At 34.0% G+C, this 18,050-nt stretch overlaps 1 protein-coding gene across 2 annotated transcripts; it reads right to left on the bottom strand.

Annotated features, from left to right (window-relative positions):
- Positions 1 to 2,261: 2,261 nt before the first annotated feature.
- Positions 2,262 to 15,203, bottom strand: LOC144836901 (protein OS-9-like). Of its 2 annotated transcripts, XR_013611405.1 has the most exons (9): positions 15,057 to 15,203; positions 10,714 to 10,884; positions 9,930 to 10,169; positions 8,659 to 8,860; positions 6,330 to 6,506; positions 5,650 to 5,798; positions 4,662 to 4,772; positions 4,057 to 4,121; positions 2,262 to 3,922 (listed from the first exon to the last, which is right to left on the bottom strand). XR_013611405.1 is itself a non-coding variant. In XM_078691823.1 (8 exons), the coding sequence occupies exons 1-7, from the start codon at positions 15,183 to 15,185 to the stop codon at positions 4,668 to 4,670; spliced, it is 1,173 nt and encodes a 390-aa protein (XP_078547949.1). In that variant the 5' UTR covers positions 15,186 to 15,203; the 3' UTR covers positions 2,262 to 4,121; positions 4,662 to 4,667. The 2 variants fall into 2 exon arrangements, 1 of the variants encoding a protein (XP_078547949.1); XM_078691823.1 differs by having other exon boundaries at positions 2,262 to 4,121.
- Between the last annotated feature and the right edge of the window lie 2,847 nt (positions 15,204 to 18,050).

The raw sequence follows: 18,050 nt of genomic DNA, 5'->3' as shown, positions 1-18,050 counted from the left end.
AAAGTACTAGAGGGTGAGCTCGCTTCGCTCGCTCCCCCTCTAGGAAGTGTAGACGATGGTTCTCGGAATGATAATGTTCTTCTTTTACGTTTTCTGTCGGTTACCATTATTGAAAATGCTTGACATTCGTAAAACTAAACTATTCTGTTTCACAGTGTCTTAGATGATTAATAACATTTTAAAGTATAGTCTTTATTATTTGGTAGGGCCCTTATAGGGCGGAGGTGGGGAGGCGGAGTTCATTTGACTCGAGAGAGGGGCTTATTCGAGGGATATATGTTAAATTTTTTAGTTTTAATAATATGGTAGCATTTATAATCAAATGAAATCCTCTATCTAATAGATATGAAAAGTGGTAAAAAAGAATAACAAATGCTTGGTAAATTGTAGATAACAGTGCGATGAATTCTACTACAAATAGTATAATTGTGTTATTATAAATGTGGATGGGATGGACGTTTATTAGATAGTTGGGTTGGCGGGTGGGGGGGAGGGGGGGGGGTGTGGTGATTATTATTCAAAGTGATGTTTTATTGGAGAGGCGTTTATTCAAATAAATATCATCCTAATAAGTATTAATACATTATTTAATTTAAACATCTTTTGAAACTAACTGCCGTGACAGAGTGGGCCATTTCGGCCCAAGAAAGAAGACATTACGGCTTGCAACATGGGCAGACATCTCGGTCCTAACAGGACACAGATAGCCTACAGTTATTCCTGCCAGCTTACTTAATAAAACTCAGCTATCGGGATTTGGTAGGGCCCTTATAGGGCGGAGGTGGGGAGGCGGAGTTCATTTGACTCGAGAGAGGGGCTTATTCGAGGGATATATGTTAAATTTTTTAGTTTTAATAATATGGTAACATTTATAATCAAATGAAATCCTCTATCTAATAGATATGAAAAGTGGTAAAAAAGAATAACAAATGCTTGGTAAATTGTAGATAACAGTGCGATGAATTCTACTACAAATAGTATAATTGTGTTATTATAAATGTGGATGGGATGGACGTGTGGTGATTATTATTCAAAGTGATGTTTTATTGGAGAGGCGTTTATTCAAATAAATATCATCCTAATAAGTATTAATACATTATTTAATTTAAACATCTTTTGAAACTAACTGCCGTGACAGAGTGGGCCATTTCGGCCCAAGAAAGAAGACATTACGGCTTGCAACATGGGCAGACATCTCGGTCCTAACAGGACACAGATAGCCTACAGTTATTCCTGCCAGCTTACTTAATAAAACTCAGCTATCGGGATTTCACTCAATTAATGTCTTATCATCAAATCTCCCTATGTAATTTTATAATACTATTCCCCACAATATATTCCGATTCTTTATGGTGTATATTTAATTTGATCTTTATTAATTTGCAGTATAATTTTTATTTTTTAACTACTGTACCTTTCACACGCGCGGTCCGTTCCTAAAATAAACAAAAAACTAAAATGGCTATGACTAATGGCCAACTTAAGCTCCAGTCCTACTATAGTATCTGTTTTTTTCTTCCGTCTTCCAAAGGGACACTGTATTTATTGATGGAAAGTGCCTGTTTCCAGTCACCTTTAGGGTCAAATCTATTATTTTAACTGCTCCCTTGTGTATAAAAGAGAGAAAATAGTTGAAACCAAGTTGATGCAAGGTGAACTTATCATAAACCCGGAAATAACTTGACCGCCAAGAATTGAAATTGAGTAGAAAATCTACTGTTGAAATCATAAACGTTGTTAAAAAACTCTTTATAATATCATGCTAAGATAGAAATATGGAAAAATAGCGTCGAACTGCACATTAATGTTATCAAATCTACGTTTCGCGGTACATCTGAGATAGATAAGGTAGGTATCCAAGGCGGAGATTTGTACCGAAGTTTTTGCATTGTGCTCGCCTATGTCAGAATTAACCATATAGATATAATAATAAATATAGTAAATTTTATATAAAAGTGTTTTTTATTATTATTTTACCATGAATGTTATATCAATATTTTTAATTAACATTTTGAATCAATAATTGAAACAATGCAACTACACAAGTTTTTAAATTCTTATCTAAACATATAATTATAATGCAAATCCAGTCACCCAGAGCAGATTTTTTCAGTAATTTGCATTTTGATTTAAAATTATACTATAAAGAACATTTGACATTGAGTAATTAATCAATTGTATGTAATGTGTTATATACCCACCAGTACCTTAGTACAGTAGTAATGTGTTGTGAAGCTGACTCAAAGAAACATGTATTCTACTACTTTTTGACAACTCTTTTATTAACAATTTTACCATCTACAGTACATGACTCAATACTAATTGGTACAGGTGGCATAAAACCAACTTACAATACAGAAATTTACTGATAACAAATGTATCATCTTCCTTCTGTCACCATAGCTAGAATATCAAAGTCAATTATAGGAGGGCCCTTCAAGTTTTTCATTGGCTTACTGGCGGTACATAAATACAAAGAATTGTTAATATTAACAATGTTCTAAACTTAAAATGCATCCAAACAATAGAACTTTTTTCACAATGACATACAATACATCCTGCCTGCCAATTTATTTTCATATAAGATGTATTTTATATAACCTTTCATCATACTTGTTTGTATGATGAAAGGTTATATTTAAACTCGGCTTCACCTCGTTGAAATATAACCTTTCATCATTCACCTCATGTCATTATTTGTACCATTACAATCATAAACATTCATTATTTGTTGAATATTTAATATATTATAAAAAATAATATATTTACAATAATATATATAGATTTGTATAATGGTACAAATAATGGCATTCAGTGAATGATGAAAGGTTATATTTCACCTCATGCCATTATTTGTACCATTACACTCATAAACATTGATCTGGTCCAACTTTCTTAAATTAACATTTAAAGTAAACAGCAATATATAGCCAATCACAAATGAATCAGCAAAGAAATTGACAGCAGATTGTATTGTATGGACCTAATTTATAGGTCCATGTTCAGAGTAAACACAGTACAAAATTCTAATTATTTTGAAAAATGTGCTTGCAGTTGGTCAATTTCTTATAGATGTTGAAAATTGTGGCACATGCAAGGGAAAGCAGACATACGGAATTTTCAAAATTGAGATTTTCACAAATACTAAAACTACACAATCCAAGATTTAAAATTCTGAAAAAAATATCTTGATACCATGTCTACTTCCAGAGATATCTCAGTCTAAAGTTTTTACAACCAGTTTTTTTAGAAAAATGCTTTAAGTAACGGGGCGTTTCACTTTACGCCTTAGCAAAAGGGTATTCTAATTGTTTTATTTTAATGAAACTTCGCACCTTCCTTAATTAACTATTGTTCTATTATTATGCAAAATTTTCATTAAAATCAACCCTCTGGAACACTTTCAATTTAAGCATAAAACATGATAGGGTTTATGAAAATCATACATAATTTACACCATCTTTTAACCAACATACCACACAAAATGTTAAAATTTATTTATTTATTTTTCTAAAAATAGAAAAACACCAAGGTAATGTAAATAAATACTGTTTCAGCTATCATTTTCTGTAAAAATAAAAAAAATGTAATTTTTCAGCCTTTTATTGTTTTTAATCTCCCTTGCATGTGCCACAATTTGTATATTATAATTAATTTCGTGATTTGTCCGTTTTGGGTTGACCAAATAGTTGACATTGTCTTTTTCCTTGTCTGTTTTGTACTTGGCAGAAACAGTGCCGTAACGCAGGGAGGCCCTGGTTTAAGGTCCATAAGTGGCCTTCCAAAACTGGAGGCCGTGGGAGTTATTAGCCTTTTTAGACATTTTATTTTAATGCCTGTTGTTTCCTTTGGGCCCTGCTCAAGGGCCTCTGTAAGCTCTGGAGACCCTGGGGTTTGCCAGTGAGGGCTCATAACCGTTTAACTGAATAAATAAAATAAATATATTTACTACTACTACAACAATATAAAGAAAACACTAAATTTATAATTCTTGATTCTATTTATTATGAGAATAAAAACAATTTTAGAATGTCATTATAAAAATGTTTATTTTACCGTGAATCATAATCTGATCAGCATAAAAGGAAACAATTCCCAAACTTAAGTCATATTTTGAATATCTGAAAATAATAAAATATACACAAATACAATTGGTATGGAAAGTCAATGTTGAGGCTGATTTCTAAAGTCACACCAATTTGGTCCTAATACATTTTAGCAGCACAGGGCTGTGAAAATGTAATATCCAGTCAGTACATCTGACCTCAACAATGAAATTATGATCCTGTATGCATAAGCGAATATTTGTCATTGTCCTATAGGAAATGTATCGCTAAACCAATCTAAACATTACATATTACCAAAATACAAACATTTTAATTAAAGCCACTAGACCTACATTGTTTTCGACCTATCCACTACATTTTATGTAAAAATAAATACTATATGGACCTATTGCAATCATTGTTTTTGTCTTTAAATGGTTAAAAATGTAAAAAATATTCTAATAATTTAAGCGGCCCACTATAAATACCAGAATGCACCAAAATACCGTATTAAATACGGTATTTACTTGGCAGCAGAAACAGGGCCTATGTAATATGCATTATTTTTACAAAACGTCAACAATTGTAGGTCTTGTGTCTTTAAATGTTTCCCACCTTATTTCAGTTATCTTCATCTTCAAATTCTGCTTTTTTTTTGTAATATAATCTATAATTTGATTCCAATGTTCTGTGCTTAGTTTGTTCTTTAGCCGCAGCATCTCCATTCTGTGGAAATATAATTTTAAAGAAACATATTGATTTCGCCATGCAAACCTTCAAACAATATATAACTCAACTTAATTTGGAAACTGGTGGTAAAAACCTTTACCTTTACTTTTCCATTAAGATCATCAGTTCTATATTCTACAAGGTGTACAGTCGAGAACTATCATTGTTCCACCATACCATGCCAAGGGATTAAAGGTTCTGGATGTCAGATGCCAGAAAGTGATTATTTATGGCCAAGATTCAATAATCAAAATTTACACCACATGCGAAGGGTAAAAAATGGATTTAATCATGTGAAAAGTCATATGGATAAAAGTTGTTAAAACAGCAATGGACAGCATCCCAATGTGTAACAATTACAATGCAAAAGAAATTAGCCGTGTGGCACTTCGCACGATTAAATCTTGATGGCACAACAGGCATTTTTGGGCTACTGTCTGGGGCAATTTACATGATAAAGTTGCTGTCAATCGTTACAATGCAAAAGGAATCAGCTGTGTGGCTCTTGACATGATTAACATTATTTTTTGAGTGGTCACTTGGGGCTACTGTCTCAGGCAACTTACAGGATAAAGTTGCGCTCATTGCTGTTTTAACATTGTCTACATATATGGGACGATGTCCAACAACTTTTATCCATGTGTCTTCACATGATTAAATCCATTTTTTATCCCTCCTATTTGGTGTTTCCAGGGTGAATCTGGGCGGGCGGGCGGCCGGTCTACAAGTACAAATTTGACTTGACTGCATTATGACCAATCAGTTGTGGACAATTAGTCTTGACATGTCCAAGGTCAATATGTTCACCCCATGGCAGTAACATTTTATTTAATATAATGATAAATAAAATGAATAACATACAAGGAGTACTTACTAATATTCCAAATATCATATTTTTAAAGTAAGTGCTTTCTTCTTCTGACAAAACTGTCATGCCATCATCCTCATTTTCTTCCTCATTGTCTTCAATTCTCAGAATATCTTCTCGTGGGTCAAAATTTAAAATTTTGATCTCAACATTTCCTTTAATAACATAGATTATATTATCATCATTCATATTTAAATTTTCAGGACAAAACAGGAAATGTGGCAAAGGAGAATTAAAGACAATAAATGCAAATTTTACAACAAAATAACATTCTCCCTATGGATAGGGTTGTTATTGTTATTACTATCATGTGCCAAATTCCATTCAATTCAATATTTATGCATAGTGGGAATCACAGAAAAGGGGTTAGGTTTAAGAGAAAAGAAGTTTTGAGTAAGAAGAAATACTCTCTATGGGTTGAAAGGACAGTATCATCATTATTATTTCATCATATTATTATTACTATCATTATTATCATTATCAACATCTTTATTATCATAATTATATTCCTATCTGCTACATAAAGGGGAAGGATAGACATGGTTAGGTTCAAAACAGATGAATTAAGGCGGAATTATACCGACTCCCAAATACTACAGAATTTCCCTTTTAAGCATGTAATCATTATTATTATCAGCTTAACTACTATTATTAGTATCATTATTATTAGCTAATACCAACTGTACCATCTGTTGATATGCCTTCGTTTTCAAGTTGTTCTTGAACAGCATCTTCTATTTTACGATGATCGCTATCATAAACCTCAGTCTGAGATTCCACATTAGATTTCTTGCCAACATCAATCTTAGTAACTTTCACTTTTATTTTGTTGTTTGGAATTTGAATGACTGTTTCATCGACATCTAGAATACAAACAAATATAATAAAACATAATTCAAGTAAAGAGGCTGAAACCATGTAGTGGATTTCAGAAAGATCCGGGATTTATGGTAGGAAATCTTTGCTATAGTTTCCCACAGTGAGGGATGAATAAAGTTTTAATTTGATTAATTAATTTCACTGGAATGTTCTATCTAGTAAATTTTGAGGCTGTTATAATTTATTTAGGTGATAGTTTTATAGGATCGTTTTATCAAGGACATGTGTGACACTGGGCCATAGTTGCCATTTCTGAAATTATTATGTTTTTTGGCATTGTTTGGAGGCCCATCTGGCATAATGCCGCATTATATAACTGTTTTTAGCATAATCTGGCATAATTCTGTGGGTTTTTTTTCAACATAACATTTTACAGAACAAGAATAATATTTTGTTTAATCTTGCGATCTCATAAATACCATATTGTTGAACTGTACAATATATAGGCCCTATTATATTAAAACATGTCAGGATATATAACAGTGCACTATCACCACTACTACTGGGGTGCTGTGAGATAGCCTAGCCGCTATTGACCACTACTACTGGGGTGCTGTGCGATAGCCTAGCCGCTATTGACCACTACTACTGGGGTGCTGTGCGATAGCCTAGCCGCTATTGACCACTACTACTGGGGTGCTGTGCGATAGCCTAGCCGCTATTGACCACTACTACTGTGGTGCTGTGAGATAGCCTAGCCGCTATTGACCACTACTACTGGGATGCTGTGCAATAGCCTAGCCACTATTGACCACTACTACTGGGGTGCTGTGCAATAGCCTAGCCACTATTGACCACTACTACTGGGGTGCTGTGAGATAGCCTAGCCGCTATTGACCACTACTACTGGGGTGCTGTGCAATAGCCTAGCCACTATTGACCACTACTACTGGGGTGCTGTGCAATAGCCTAGCCACTATTGACCACTACTACTGGGGTGCTGTGCGATAGCCTAGCAGCTATTGACCACTACTACTGGGGTGCTGTGCGATAGCCTAGCCGCTATTGACCACTACTACTGGGGTGCTGTGCGATAGCCTAGCCGCTATTGACCAGTTATGTTGCTCCATTCGAGAGATCATGCCGCTTATTGGATCCCCAGATGTATAGAGACAATTGGATGAATACATTATAAACAAAGGGATTTTTTTTAGTCACATAATTGCAGTACTGGTATCACTCATTTTTACTTGGAACCATATAGTCCACTACAAAGTAAAACAATTTCCATTCACTCTATAATCTAGCAACCCATTGCTATTGAGTTTGATTTAATAAATATATGCATGGAGAAATATATGCGGCTGCCGAACCCACAAAAAAAATTTAAAAAAGGTTCACTTTTTTAGGCCTGCCTAATATACTAGCCTATGTGAAATGTACAATATAGCGAGTGGTAGAACTTGATTAGTTTATAAAAATACTTGCTTTTTCTTTTAAATAAACGCTACCTTTTATTCGAAATACACTATTTCAGGGCTTGAATATTTGTCTGGCCAACTCTAGAATTCATATTCTGTAAAGCCCAGCATTTCTGTGGCCCTAAATATTCGCGATTTTACATTCCCAACTATTTCGCAAACTTTTATTTTGCGATTTGAGTTTCTTGTCGTCTTCTACAATTTGGCGAACCAAATTGGTAAATGTATTGTGTAATTGTCAAACAATTGAATTAGCGTCGGTAAAATGACTAAATATGCGATTGTAAATTAAGGATGTAAATAAATGTTTTGACTACACAGTGGTTGAGGCTCTCCTCTAAAATTAATGTACTCTACCAAGTTTTTGTTTGTTTCTACAATTCAACAACGAACGACGATGGCCGGATCATGGATGGAGGAATCTCAACACACACACACGATGTGTGAGGCGATGGTATTTTTGCGAACGTGGATAATTACTTTACGGACACATTACACTTATAGCATATTAAATGATTTAATGGACAAAGGATTCATCAAGCAAGTACATTATACATTTAATAAAAAATTACCTTAGAAATGTTGTAAGCTTTTTTATTCTAATTCCTCTCGACCGCTGAGGAATTTCATCTCATTCTGGAGATTTCATACTTATTTTACTCTTTGCATTTTAGTAATTTTGGTCAATATTTTATAGGCTATGTCATTATCTTACCTTCTTTTTTTGTAATACTTTCTGTGTACTGCATTTGACCAAGTGCAGGAAAGCAAAGTATAGATCGAGCCTTTAGGCTTGGAGGGGGGCGGAGATATGGATGGTGACAAATTCTTGTTGTTTGCACAGTTACAATATAAACACAAGACTCTGGTTCATTTACTCGTATAACTGCATCGCCCTCGCCCTCTGAACAAACAAACTGAAAATGAATGAGGATTTATACATTATATAATACATTACACTTTTGTGTAGTTATGTCAGTGTTCCATGAGGCTGGCTGAGTTCTGTCTGCGTATTGTCTTTTTTAATTACAGTAAGTATGATTTAAATTTTTTAAGGTTTAAACCAATAATTCCAACTGTAAAATAACATTCTGACGATTTTTATGTTGTTGTATGCAATTATGTTTTTAGGTGATCATTTAGAAAAAAAATGATCACCCATTGTTAATGTATTTAAATTTTTCTTATTTATATATCTTACTGTATAGAATTTGTGTACCAATTATCTAAACAATTTTCAAATATTCACTATATCTTTTTCATAATGTAACTTATTTCATAATGATCACCGTGACTTCATTTATACGCCAAACAAATATGTTTTTGCGCGAACTGTACATAAGAAATGTAAAAAAACATTTTTGTTTTTACAAATTACATTCTACTCACCTTCCTCGGTACATTCAGACTTGAAATAGTGCTATACGAGCACGTTAAAAATGACAAAATGCACACATTAATTGCACAAAAGTGCTATAAATGGTATGCATGGTGACCCCAACTTTTTTTAACATATTATAATATGGAAGCCAATGAGTTGTATAATATGAATTATTATACATATTACTATTAGACGTACAAAATTGTATGAAGTCATCATTTGGCCACCTGAATTTAAAAAGTAGGTATTTTCCGCTTTTGTCAAGCAATCATATTCAGCAGAGCGTATCTACAGTAGCTTATCTGTGCCCGATTTTCTCTCACATTTTAATATGTGCTTACTCAACCAATTATCTTTCTCATGAATTGCAACGATTTTCATTTTGGGTGGTATAATTTCACCTACGCCATTTGACCCTGTAATTGTTGTTTAAATAATAAAACACTCTTGAATACTAAAGAAACGATTTTCAATTATCATTATGAAGTACATAATGGCTTGAACATTTACATTTATTTTCAAACCACTGGGTGTAGACAATATTACTAAAGTGGGAGAAAAACAAAAATATTAATTTACTGTAAAAGAACACTTTAAATACTTACCCTTACTTCAGCCATTCTGGCCTTTCCATTTAGATCACATTCTGTACCATTGACATAAGTATGGCTATGATAACGATTTAACTTGTGCCGTTTTGCATCCTTATGTGTACTATTACTCCAATCCATCTGTGATTCATAATGTCCTAAGTATATTATTTCTCCTTGTATCAAATCGTTTTCCATGTGATACTGTTTGACATCTTTGCCATAGCAAAATTCATATGACCACCATCCTTGTGTCTAAAAATAAGATCAGTTATGACCCAAAATATTATTAACGTTATGTATACACCGTATTGTTTCTAATAAACGCCCCCTCTGAGATTTTTCCGTATTGTAATGAGTGCTCAAATAGAATTGCATGTGTATCCAGTCCATATAGGATCCTTAGATTGGTATTAAAGGGAAATATATTTATTTCACCCAATAGCGATGGACTTATTGCTGTTCAAATAACTAGCAAACGGGATATGGCCTAGATATAGCTTGCATATTAACTGGTTTTTCAACAAATAACAAACTTTTTAACTGTTTTAAAGTAGCCTGTTTAGGTAATTTTGGGTATTAAACTTTACCTCCAATAAACGCGCCCTGGGCCCTGGGGCCTTTATTAGAAACAATACGGTATATATGATACAGATGGACACAATTTATCATGAAATGGAATCCATGAACAGGCACATAAGGCAGAGGAAGAAATATAACCAGATGCATATTCCCTGTATATTTCCAGCATAACAGTTCTGTGAAAAAAGGGCTAAAGAGTTTTTAAAATGTAAAATACCATTTTTATGCAAGGTGCATCTTCCATTGGTTTCAGTAACTCAGATATACCTATTTCAGAAGCAACTCGTTCTTCTTCTTGGCTCTTTTCAAAATCTGATAAATCAGGCAGTTGGCATTCATAGCTTTGTCCAAACTTTGAATTCACATATAAAACTTCTTTTTCCAATGGCTAGTAAAAACAAAATATATTTTACAATATCTAAATGTTTTATATCATGATTTATCTACTAATTTAGTTTAATAGGAGTATTAGCAAACTCAAAGTACAAGTTGATTCCTAAACGAGAGTGGTGACCCAGTCACATTAGCCCACCTTGAATCCTGCACACATAAATCCAAATAAATATGTTATTTTAAGAAGTCTTATAGAGCCAACCAAAAATGTATGTAATTGTAAGGCAACTAAAAATTAAAAGGGTCGGTCTTGATGAGCAACCAGGTAAATTAAATTACAGACAATGTTGTGGAATACAACAATATAATACAGTCCAGATCTCGATCAGAAAAAAATTGAGAGAAGGCAACCAAATCTAAAACGATCGAGTCCAAGGAATAAGACAATCTGGCCCATTGGCCTACTGATGTACAGAACAAAAATATAATCTTAAACTAAACTACTGTATAGTAGTACGCATCCGGGATAAGGTCGTAGTGACCCACAAAATTTCAAATTCCCCAGAACCTTTTTTGTACGGCCACCAACAAACTTATTCTTCATCATACACACCATTCGCCAAAACTATTTACCATAGATGAAGGATTTGACCATTATTCCAATGATAAATGCCTATGCTGACAGCCGAAATAAAAACATTGTTTATTGAACAGGTCTTGCTGTCTGCGTACATCTCATTACTCTCTTCTCCTAGACATGCTTAAGGGTTTGCGCATGCCCAATCCAAGTATACAAAATCCCCTTTCCCGGGGGTTGTATAGTCATAGTGACACATCCATACAATTGACAAGTGCATTTGGCGAAAGCGCTCCATTTAATTAATTTACGTACAAATTCAAGCAGTACAGCGACCGAATTGATTGAGTACCTGAGTACTGTGGGCCGAAACGTCTCACTTTAGACCAAATTCAATATTCATTTTTTTGGTATTTATCAAGTTTTTAAAGGTGTTTAACAATCCGTATTTTATTGATATTGACAAAGTTGATATTATATATATAATAAATTACTAAAAAAACGTAATTTTATATTCAATTTATTACTTCGAAAACCTTGTTTATTTCGTGCATTCGCCAAGCGGCCAACAGAGGGCGTAACTTGTTTACGTCGTTCGCGTGACTAAAAAATGATCATTTTCGACAATGTTTTCAAAATGTTTGCTTTATTGCATCTTTATCCCTAGTAGTGCTACCCCATAGTCTCTCTGAAAATAAAGGTTGGGGAAAAAAGCTTATTTTATGCTTATAAATGCATATCAAAGCCGATAAATGTAAGTGTGCCGAATCGTCTCAGGGCCGAATCGTCCCAGGCCGAATAGTCCCGGGCCGAATAGTCCCAGGGCCGAATCGTCCCAGGCCGAATCGTCCTTAGCTAGCCTAGGCCTACTAGCCTAGACCTAGTAAGTACTAACTGTAGGCCAGTAAACAGATGATCGAGCCCATCAAAGAGATGATCGGTCCCATTTCTTTATGGGCCAAATCATCTTAGACGTTGGTCCCTATAGTCTTAACATTGGGCCCCGATAGCCCAACAATTATAAATTTGTAATTGGCCCGACAATTTTTATAATGATCATTTGACAATATAGCCTAGCCGGGATCCAGTCAAGTCACCCCATTGCAAAGTCGCCCCATACAAAGTCGCCCAATCGCAAAGTAACCCCAAAACAAAGTCCCCCCGGCAAAGTCGCCCCATCGCGAAGTCGCCCCATGGCAAAGTCGCCCCAACACAAAGTCTCTGCATCGCAAAGTCGCCCCTTATGTTAAAATAGTTTTAAATTAAAAAATATTTTACCAAGTTAGTTAGACAAAGAAGTAGTAATAGTAGTATTGCAAGTTTCTAAAAGATTACTTTAGAATAATAAATAATTTTTAAAAATCTTTACAAGAGCCTGCCTAATACGTATTTTTAAACCACAATTTGCACAAACAGCTCATTATAGTAGTTTTAGGATACATTTGAGTTTACAATTCTTAGTTCATACATGCAAAGTGTTATCACAAAGAGTATCAAAAGAGAAAATCATATCAGTTTGTAACATTATTTTAGTATAGTATTATCTCCATTAAGTTGATGCGTTTTGTGATACAGATTGCATTTATATAAATTTATCTCCATGTCTGTTATGTCTGACATGACGTTCGTCAGTCTTCTACAGGTAGCCCTACAGCTTTTTCCCTATTATGCAGCCATATGTCTACACTAGGACTATTCTATAAACACTAGCATCCAACAGAAAAAGAAATAATGAAAAATTCTTTGCAATTTGTTTCATCACACAATTTATTAATCATAATCGGTACTGAAAGTTGAAACTATCATTCCAAAAATGTATGTTATAATCAGCTGAATATATGGTAGTAGTAGTAATGCACTACAGCATTTCCTAGATTTATTTATACAGTATTTACTATATTATTAGGCATAGCCTACTGTAGGCCTACACTAAAATAAATGTTTTAGCTGTAAGACTACACCCATGACACCACAATACATCTACACTATTATTATGCTGCTCAAATCTACTATGACGATAGCTAGCTAGTTAGTAGTACTAGTAGCCTACTACTACAGTAGGCCTATCAGTAATAATATCAAAGTTCTAAACCACCTAAAAATCAGGAAAACTTTAAACCAATAGTGCACATATGTATTATAATAAAATAAAGTATGCATTTGCTAGCATTGCATGCAAAATAAGCTAGAGAAAGATGTTTCATGTATACGGTCATAATAGGCTAGGCTAGTATTAGTAAAAGCCTACACACTATTCACTTGAGCGGACTTTATATGCGGTCATCGCGGTTTAAACATCCTTTGTTTACACACGTCATACGCTAGAAGCATTTATATTCGGGCCTAGATGCAATATCATTTTTTATCCAAAATGAAAAAGTTCTAACTTTACTAGCCTACACAGTGTATTACTAAAACAATTTCAGCATATAAAACCGATCCGATTTATAAATGATTTTCACATTTACATGAATAAAGTTAACAGCAACAAAGTCTTTTTTAATTTAACTTTACTCTATTGTCTAAATTTGTATTATTTTGATTAATTTCGGCTTTCAAAAATCAAGACTTAAACGTCTATATCTTTAAAAAGCCCCCACATCAGTCCGATCAACAACCAGATTCGTAATTTACATCACAAAATGCATTAGAAAAAGTTGGTTTAGAAAATTCTGCAGAAAAGTCCAGTTTTTAAAGGTGTTTAACAATCCGTATTTATTGATATTGACAATCTTGATATAATATATATAATAAATTATAAATAAATTACTAAAAAAACGTAATTTTATATTCAATTTATTACTTCGAAAACTGTTTATTTTGTGCATTCGCCAAGCGGCCAACAGAGGGCGTAACTTGTTTACATCGTTCGCGTGACTAAAAAATGACCTAACTAATACCCCTTTCACACCAAAACTCCGGAGAGTCTCCGGAGACACCCCGGGGTTTATGACCATTCAAAACGTCGAGAAACTCCGGAGATACCCCTTTCACACCAACCTAGCGCCACCGGGGTTAATAAAATAAAATTGTAAATGTCGCCCTCTATTTTTTTTGTTTACATAGCGACGATCATTAGAATAATTTTAATTAACAATATTTTTAATTTAATAATTACTTTCAAAAGTCTCAGAAGTAATATAATGTTTTATTGATACTACTTATTATTTTTTAAACCCACTATATATTTTGTACAAATATTTAAAGTATTTTGAAATAAAACTAAAGCAATGAGTGATCGTGTGAGGATGACCTTTTGACCCGAAACACTCCGGAGTTTGATGTTGGTACCTTTCACACCAAAACACCGGGGTGTCCCCGCAGTTCGCTCTCCGGAGAATGTTCAGCTGTTCAACCCCGCAGTTTTAAACTCCGGAGTTGCTTGATTTTACCTTTCACACCAAACAGCGGGGCGTCAACTCCGGGGTGTCTCCGGAGTGTCTCCGGAGTTTTGCTTTTGGTGTGAAAGGGGTATAAGAGGATCGGGCACATACAAAAAATGGGCCCGATCGTCTATATGATGGCCCCATCGTCTGTGGCCCTTATCGTCTTTGTTTGGCCCCGATCGTCTTTTCACCGCCCTCATCATAGAATAGGCCTAAGGCTAAGATATTGTTAATTAATGTAGTAAAATATGCTAGGCTACTCACTCTTCCTAATAAAACAGGTACATTATGAATACTTAAATCAAAATGTAAATTTTGCAATTCTTCAAGATCCACCATTGCAACACAACATTGAAATAATAACAAAAATATGCTGAAAAATGCACTCGCCATATTCCCCAGTAGCTAGCGCTAGCTATGGTGATAGTAGAGTAGAAATAAGGTTTCACCTCAAAAAAATTGCAACAAAAGGTTTTTCAACGGATTTTGGTAGTATTGAGTGTACTAAATAACAGAAAAAAAGTCTCAAGAATTTCGACCACCGGAAAGTGTTTTTTTTCAAGATGGCCGCCAAAATAGATAAAAAGTTAAAATGTCCATACCTCCTAAACTACTTGGTCTATTGATATGATTTTGGTACCAACATACTCAGAACATACATATTTATATTCGCTATAATAGAACATTTTGGCCAAAAATGACCGGAAATACCATTTCTGACAATTTGACCTTTGACCTTGATATGTTGTATCTTGGTAACAACTGACCGTAGGGAAACAAATGATGGCTCAAATTGTTCAGAATGTACATATTTACATTTATTGTAATGAGACATTTTGTCAAAAAATGGTTGGAAGTAAAGGTTATTGACCTTTAACTTTATCTGTGTATAATTTCCATATCTCGGCAACTATGTGTGGTAGAGATTTAAAATTGGGCTCTAAATACTGAGAATATACTTATTTATATTTACTCTAATGAAACAGTTTGACAAAAAATGACCAGAAACGACATGTTTGACCATTGACCTTGATATGCTATATTTCGATAATGACTGACTGAGATACACCATTTATGGCTCAATTTGTTCAGAATATAATTATTTTTTATTTCGTATAATGGTCTAATCTACTTATGAAATAGAGAGCTTTCCTGGGAATCAAATAACTGTAATATTTATAAAGACCTTCAGAATATGAGTTCAAGTTCAAATTGTTCAGAACATACTGTATACAATCTTAATAATAATAGTAAATAAAAAACCGAAAAGTAAACAAAAACAAATATAATAATAACTTTTAAATTTCTAATTATGGTATAGCAGCAATTGATTAGATATTGTGCATGTATTTAGTACGGCATCTTAAACAACTGTTCCAACTTCGTCTTCATCATCGCCATCAATCTCTCTATCTACGTTGTTCCATTCTTCTAGTTGACACACTCCCCAAACTGAAGTACATGCCAATCCATAGCTTCTACAACTGCAACATACATCCAGTAGTTACAATGGATGATTTTATATCCTAAAACAGATTTCAATCTGGTTACATTAATCACTCTAGTAGGCCCCTTTGTCTAATCTGAAGTACATTTCTCGGTTTGTTGTATTTACATGATACAGTAAAAGTACCAGTAAGTCCGTGTCTTCTCCAATCAAAGTTACTGTATTATGTTCAGAGACTTCAACTGTTGCCAGAGCAATGTCAACATCGTTTTTTTTGGTTTTTTTTAAACCATATTTAATGAGGGTGATCCATCCAGCTATTGCTGATCATTAGGGACCCTCAGAGGTTCACAAGACAAACATATACACAAGATGCTCTACGTAAACAAAGTCTTATTACAAGTCTTTGGGAGTGGAGTAATTTGGTCCTTAGAAAAAATCCTGACATGTGACGGGACTTGAACTCAGGACCCTTGGAGTGGTAGCCAAGCATCATAACCATCAAGCCACAACTCCACTCGTTGGCTGCATGTCGTACAGGACATTCTTTTTTCTATAGCTCATATGAAAGCATGTTGATAAATTTGTGTTTGTTCTCATGCTTTGACAGGAATTCTTCTTTCTTTCCATCAAATTCAGTTAGGACAAATCTCTCTAGACGATGTAATGAAATATGAAGTCCGTTTCCACCCTCACTCTTCAAAGCCAAAGACATCTTTAGGAAGGCAAATAAATCAATAAATTGATAGAAAGTAACCTAGAATATGACACTGATGTGTGCCGATAGTTTCACTCAACCGCATCAGAAACTTCAAACTATCGAGGAGTTTGGATTAAAGGCCATGTCTATTCATTTTGGAGCCAAGTCACTGGATTTCCCAAATAGCTACAGATGCAAGCTGTTTAATAAGAAAGTTGCTGAGGGTAAATAATTTATCAAACCTCAACAACAACTACTACCACCAACCTCATCTGCTACAAAATGTCACAGTCTTAGAGTATACTATCAAATCATGCAATGGATAAAGAAAGATAATACCATGGATGCTACCAAGTCGGGGAAGTTTTTAATAAAACATTTGTGCCAATAATGACGATTGAAACTGCTGCTTCAGAAGAACTTTTGAAAATCATCCATTGTAACTGTACTACTGGATGTAAAACTGTATGTTGCAGTTGTAGATGCTATGGATTGGCATGTACTTCAGTTTGGGGAGTGTGTCAACTAGAAGAATGGAACAACGTAGATAGAGAGATTGATGACGATGATGAAGACGAAGTTAAAAAAGTTGTTTAGGAAGCCGTACTAAATACATGCACAATATCCAATCAACTGCTGCTATACCGTAATTAGAAATTTAAAATTATTATTATATTTGTTTTTGTTTACTTTTCGGGTTTTTTATTCACTATTATTATTAAGAATGTATACAGTATGTTCTGAACAATTTGAACTTGAACTCATATTCTAAAAGTCTTTATAAATATTACAGTTACCCAGGAAAGCTCTTAATTCCATGGGTAGATTAGACCATTATACGAAATAAAAATAATTATATTCTGAACAAATTGAGCCATAAATAGTATGTCTCAGTCAGTCATTATCGAAATATAGCATATCAAGGTCAATCATCAAAAAATGTCGTTTCTGGTCATTTTTTGTCAAACTGTTTCATTAGAGTAAATATAAATAAGCATATGCTCAGTATTTAGAGCCCAATTTTAAATCTCTACCACACATAGTTGCCGAGATATGGACATTCTACATAGATAAAGGTTAAAGGTCAATAACCTTTACTTCTAACCATTTT

The sequence above is a fragment of the Antedon bifida genome, chromosome 3 (genome assembly GCF_963402885.1).
Source record: "Antedon bifida chromosome 3, ecAntBifi1.1, whole genome shotgun sequence".
Lineage (NCBI taxonomy): Eukaryota > Metazoa > Echinodermata > Crinoidea > Comatulida > Antedonidae > Antedon > Antedon bifida.
The sequence above is the reverse complement of the archived record's forward strand: the minus strand, read 5'-3'. Positions and strand labels throughout refer to the sequence as shown.

Coding starts and splice junctions, on each gene's coding strand:
- LOC144836901 (XM_078691823.1), bottom strand. CDS start 15,185: ATGGCGAGTGCATTTTTCAGCATATTTTTGTTATTATTTCAATGTTGT. Junction 10,885..15,056: donor TACCTGTTTTATTAGGAAGA/GTGAGTAGCCTA, acceptor TGTTTTTACTAG/CCATTGGAAAAAGAAGTTTT. Junction 5,799..6,329: donor CGAAGGCATATCAACAGATG/GTACAGTTGGTA, acceptor ATGTTATTAAAG/GAAATGTTGAGATCAAAATT.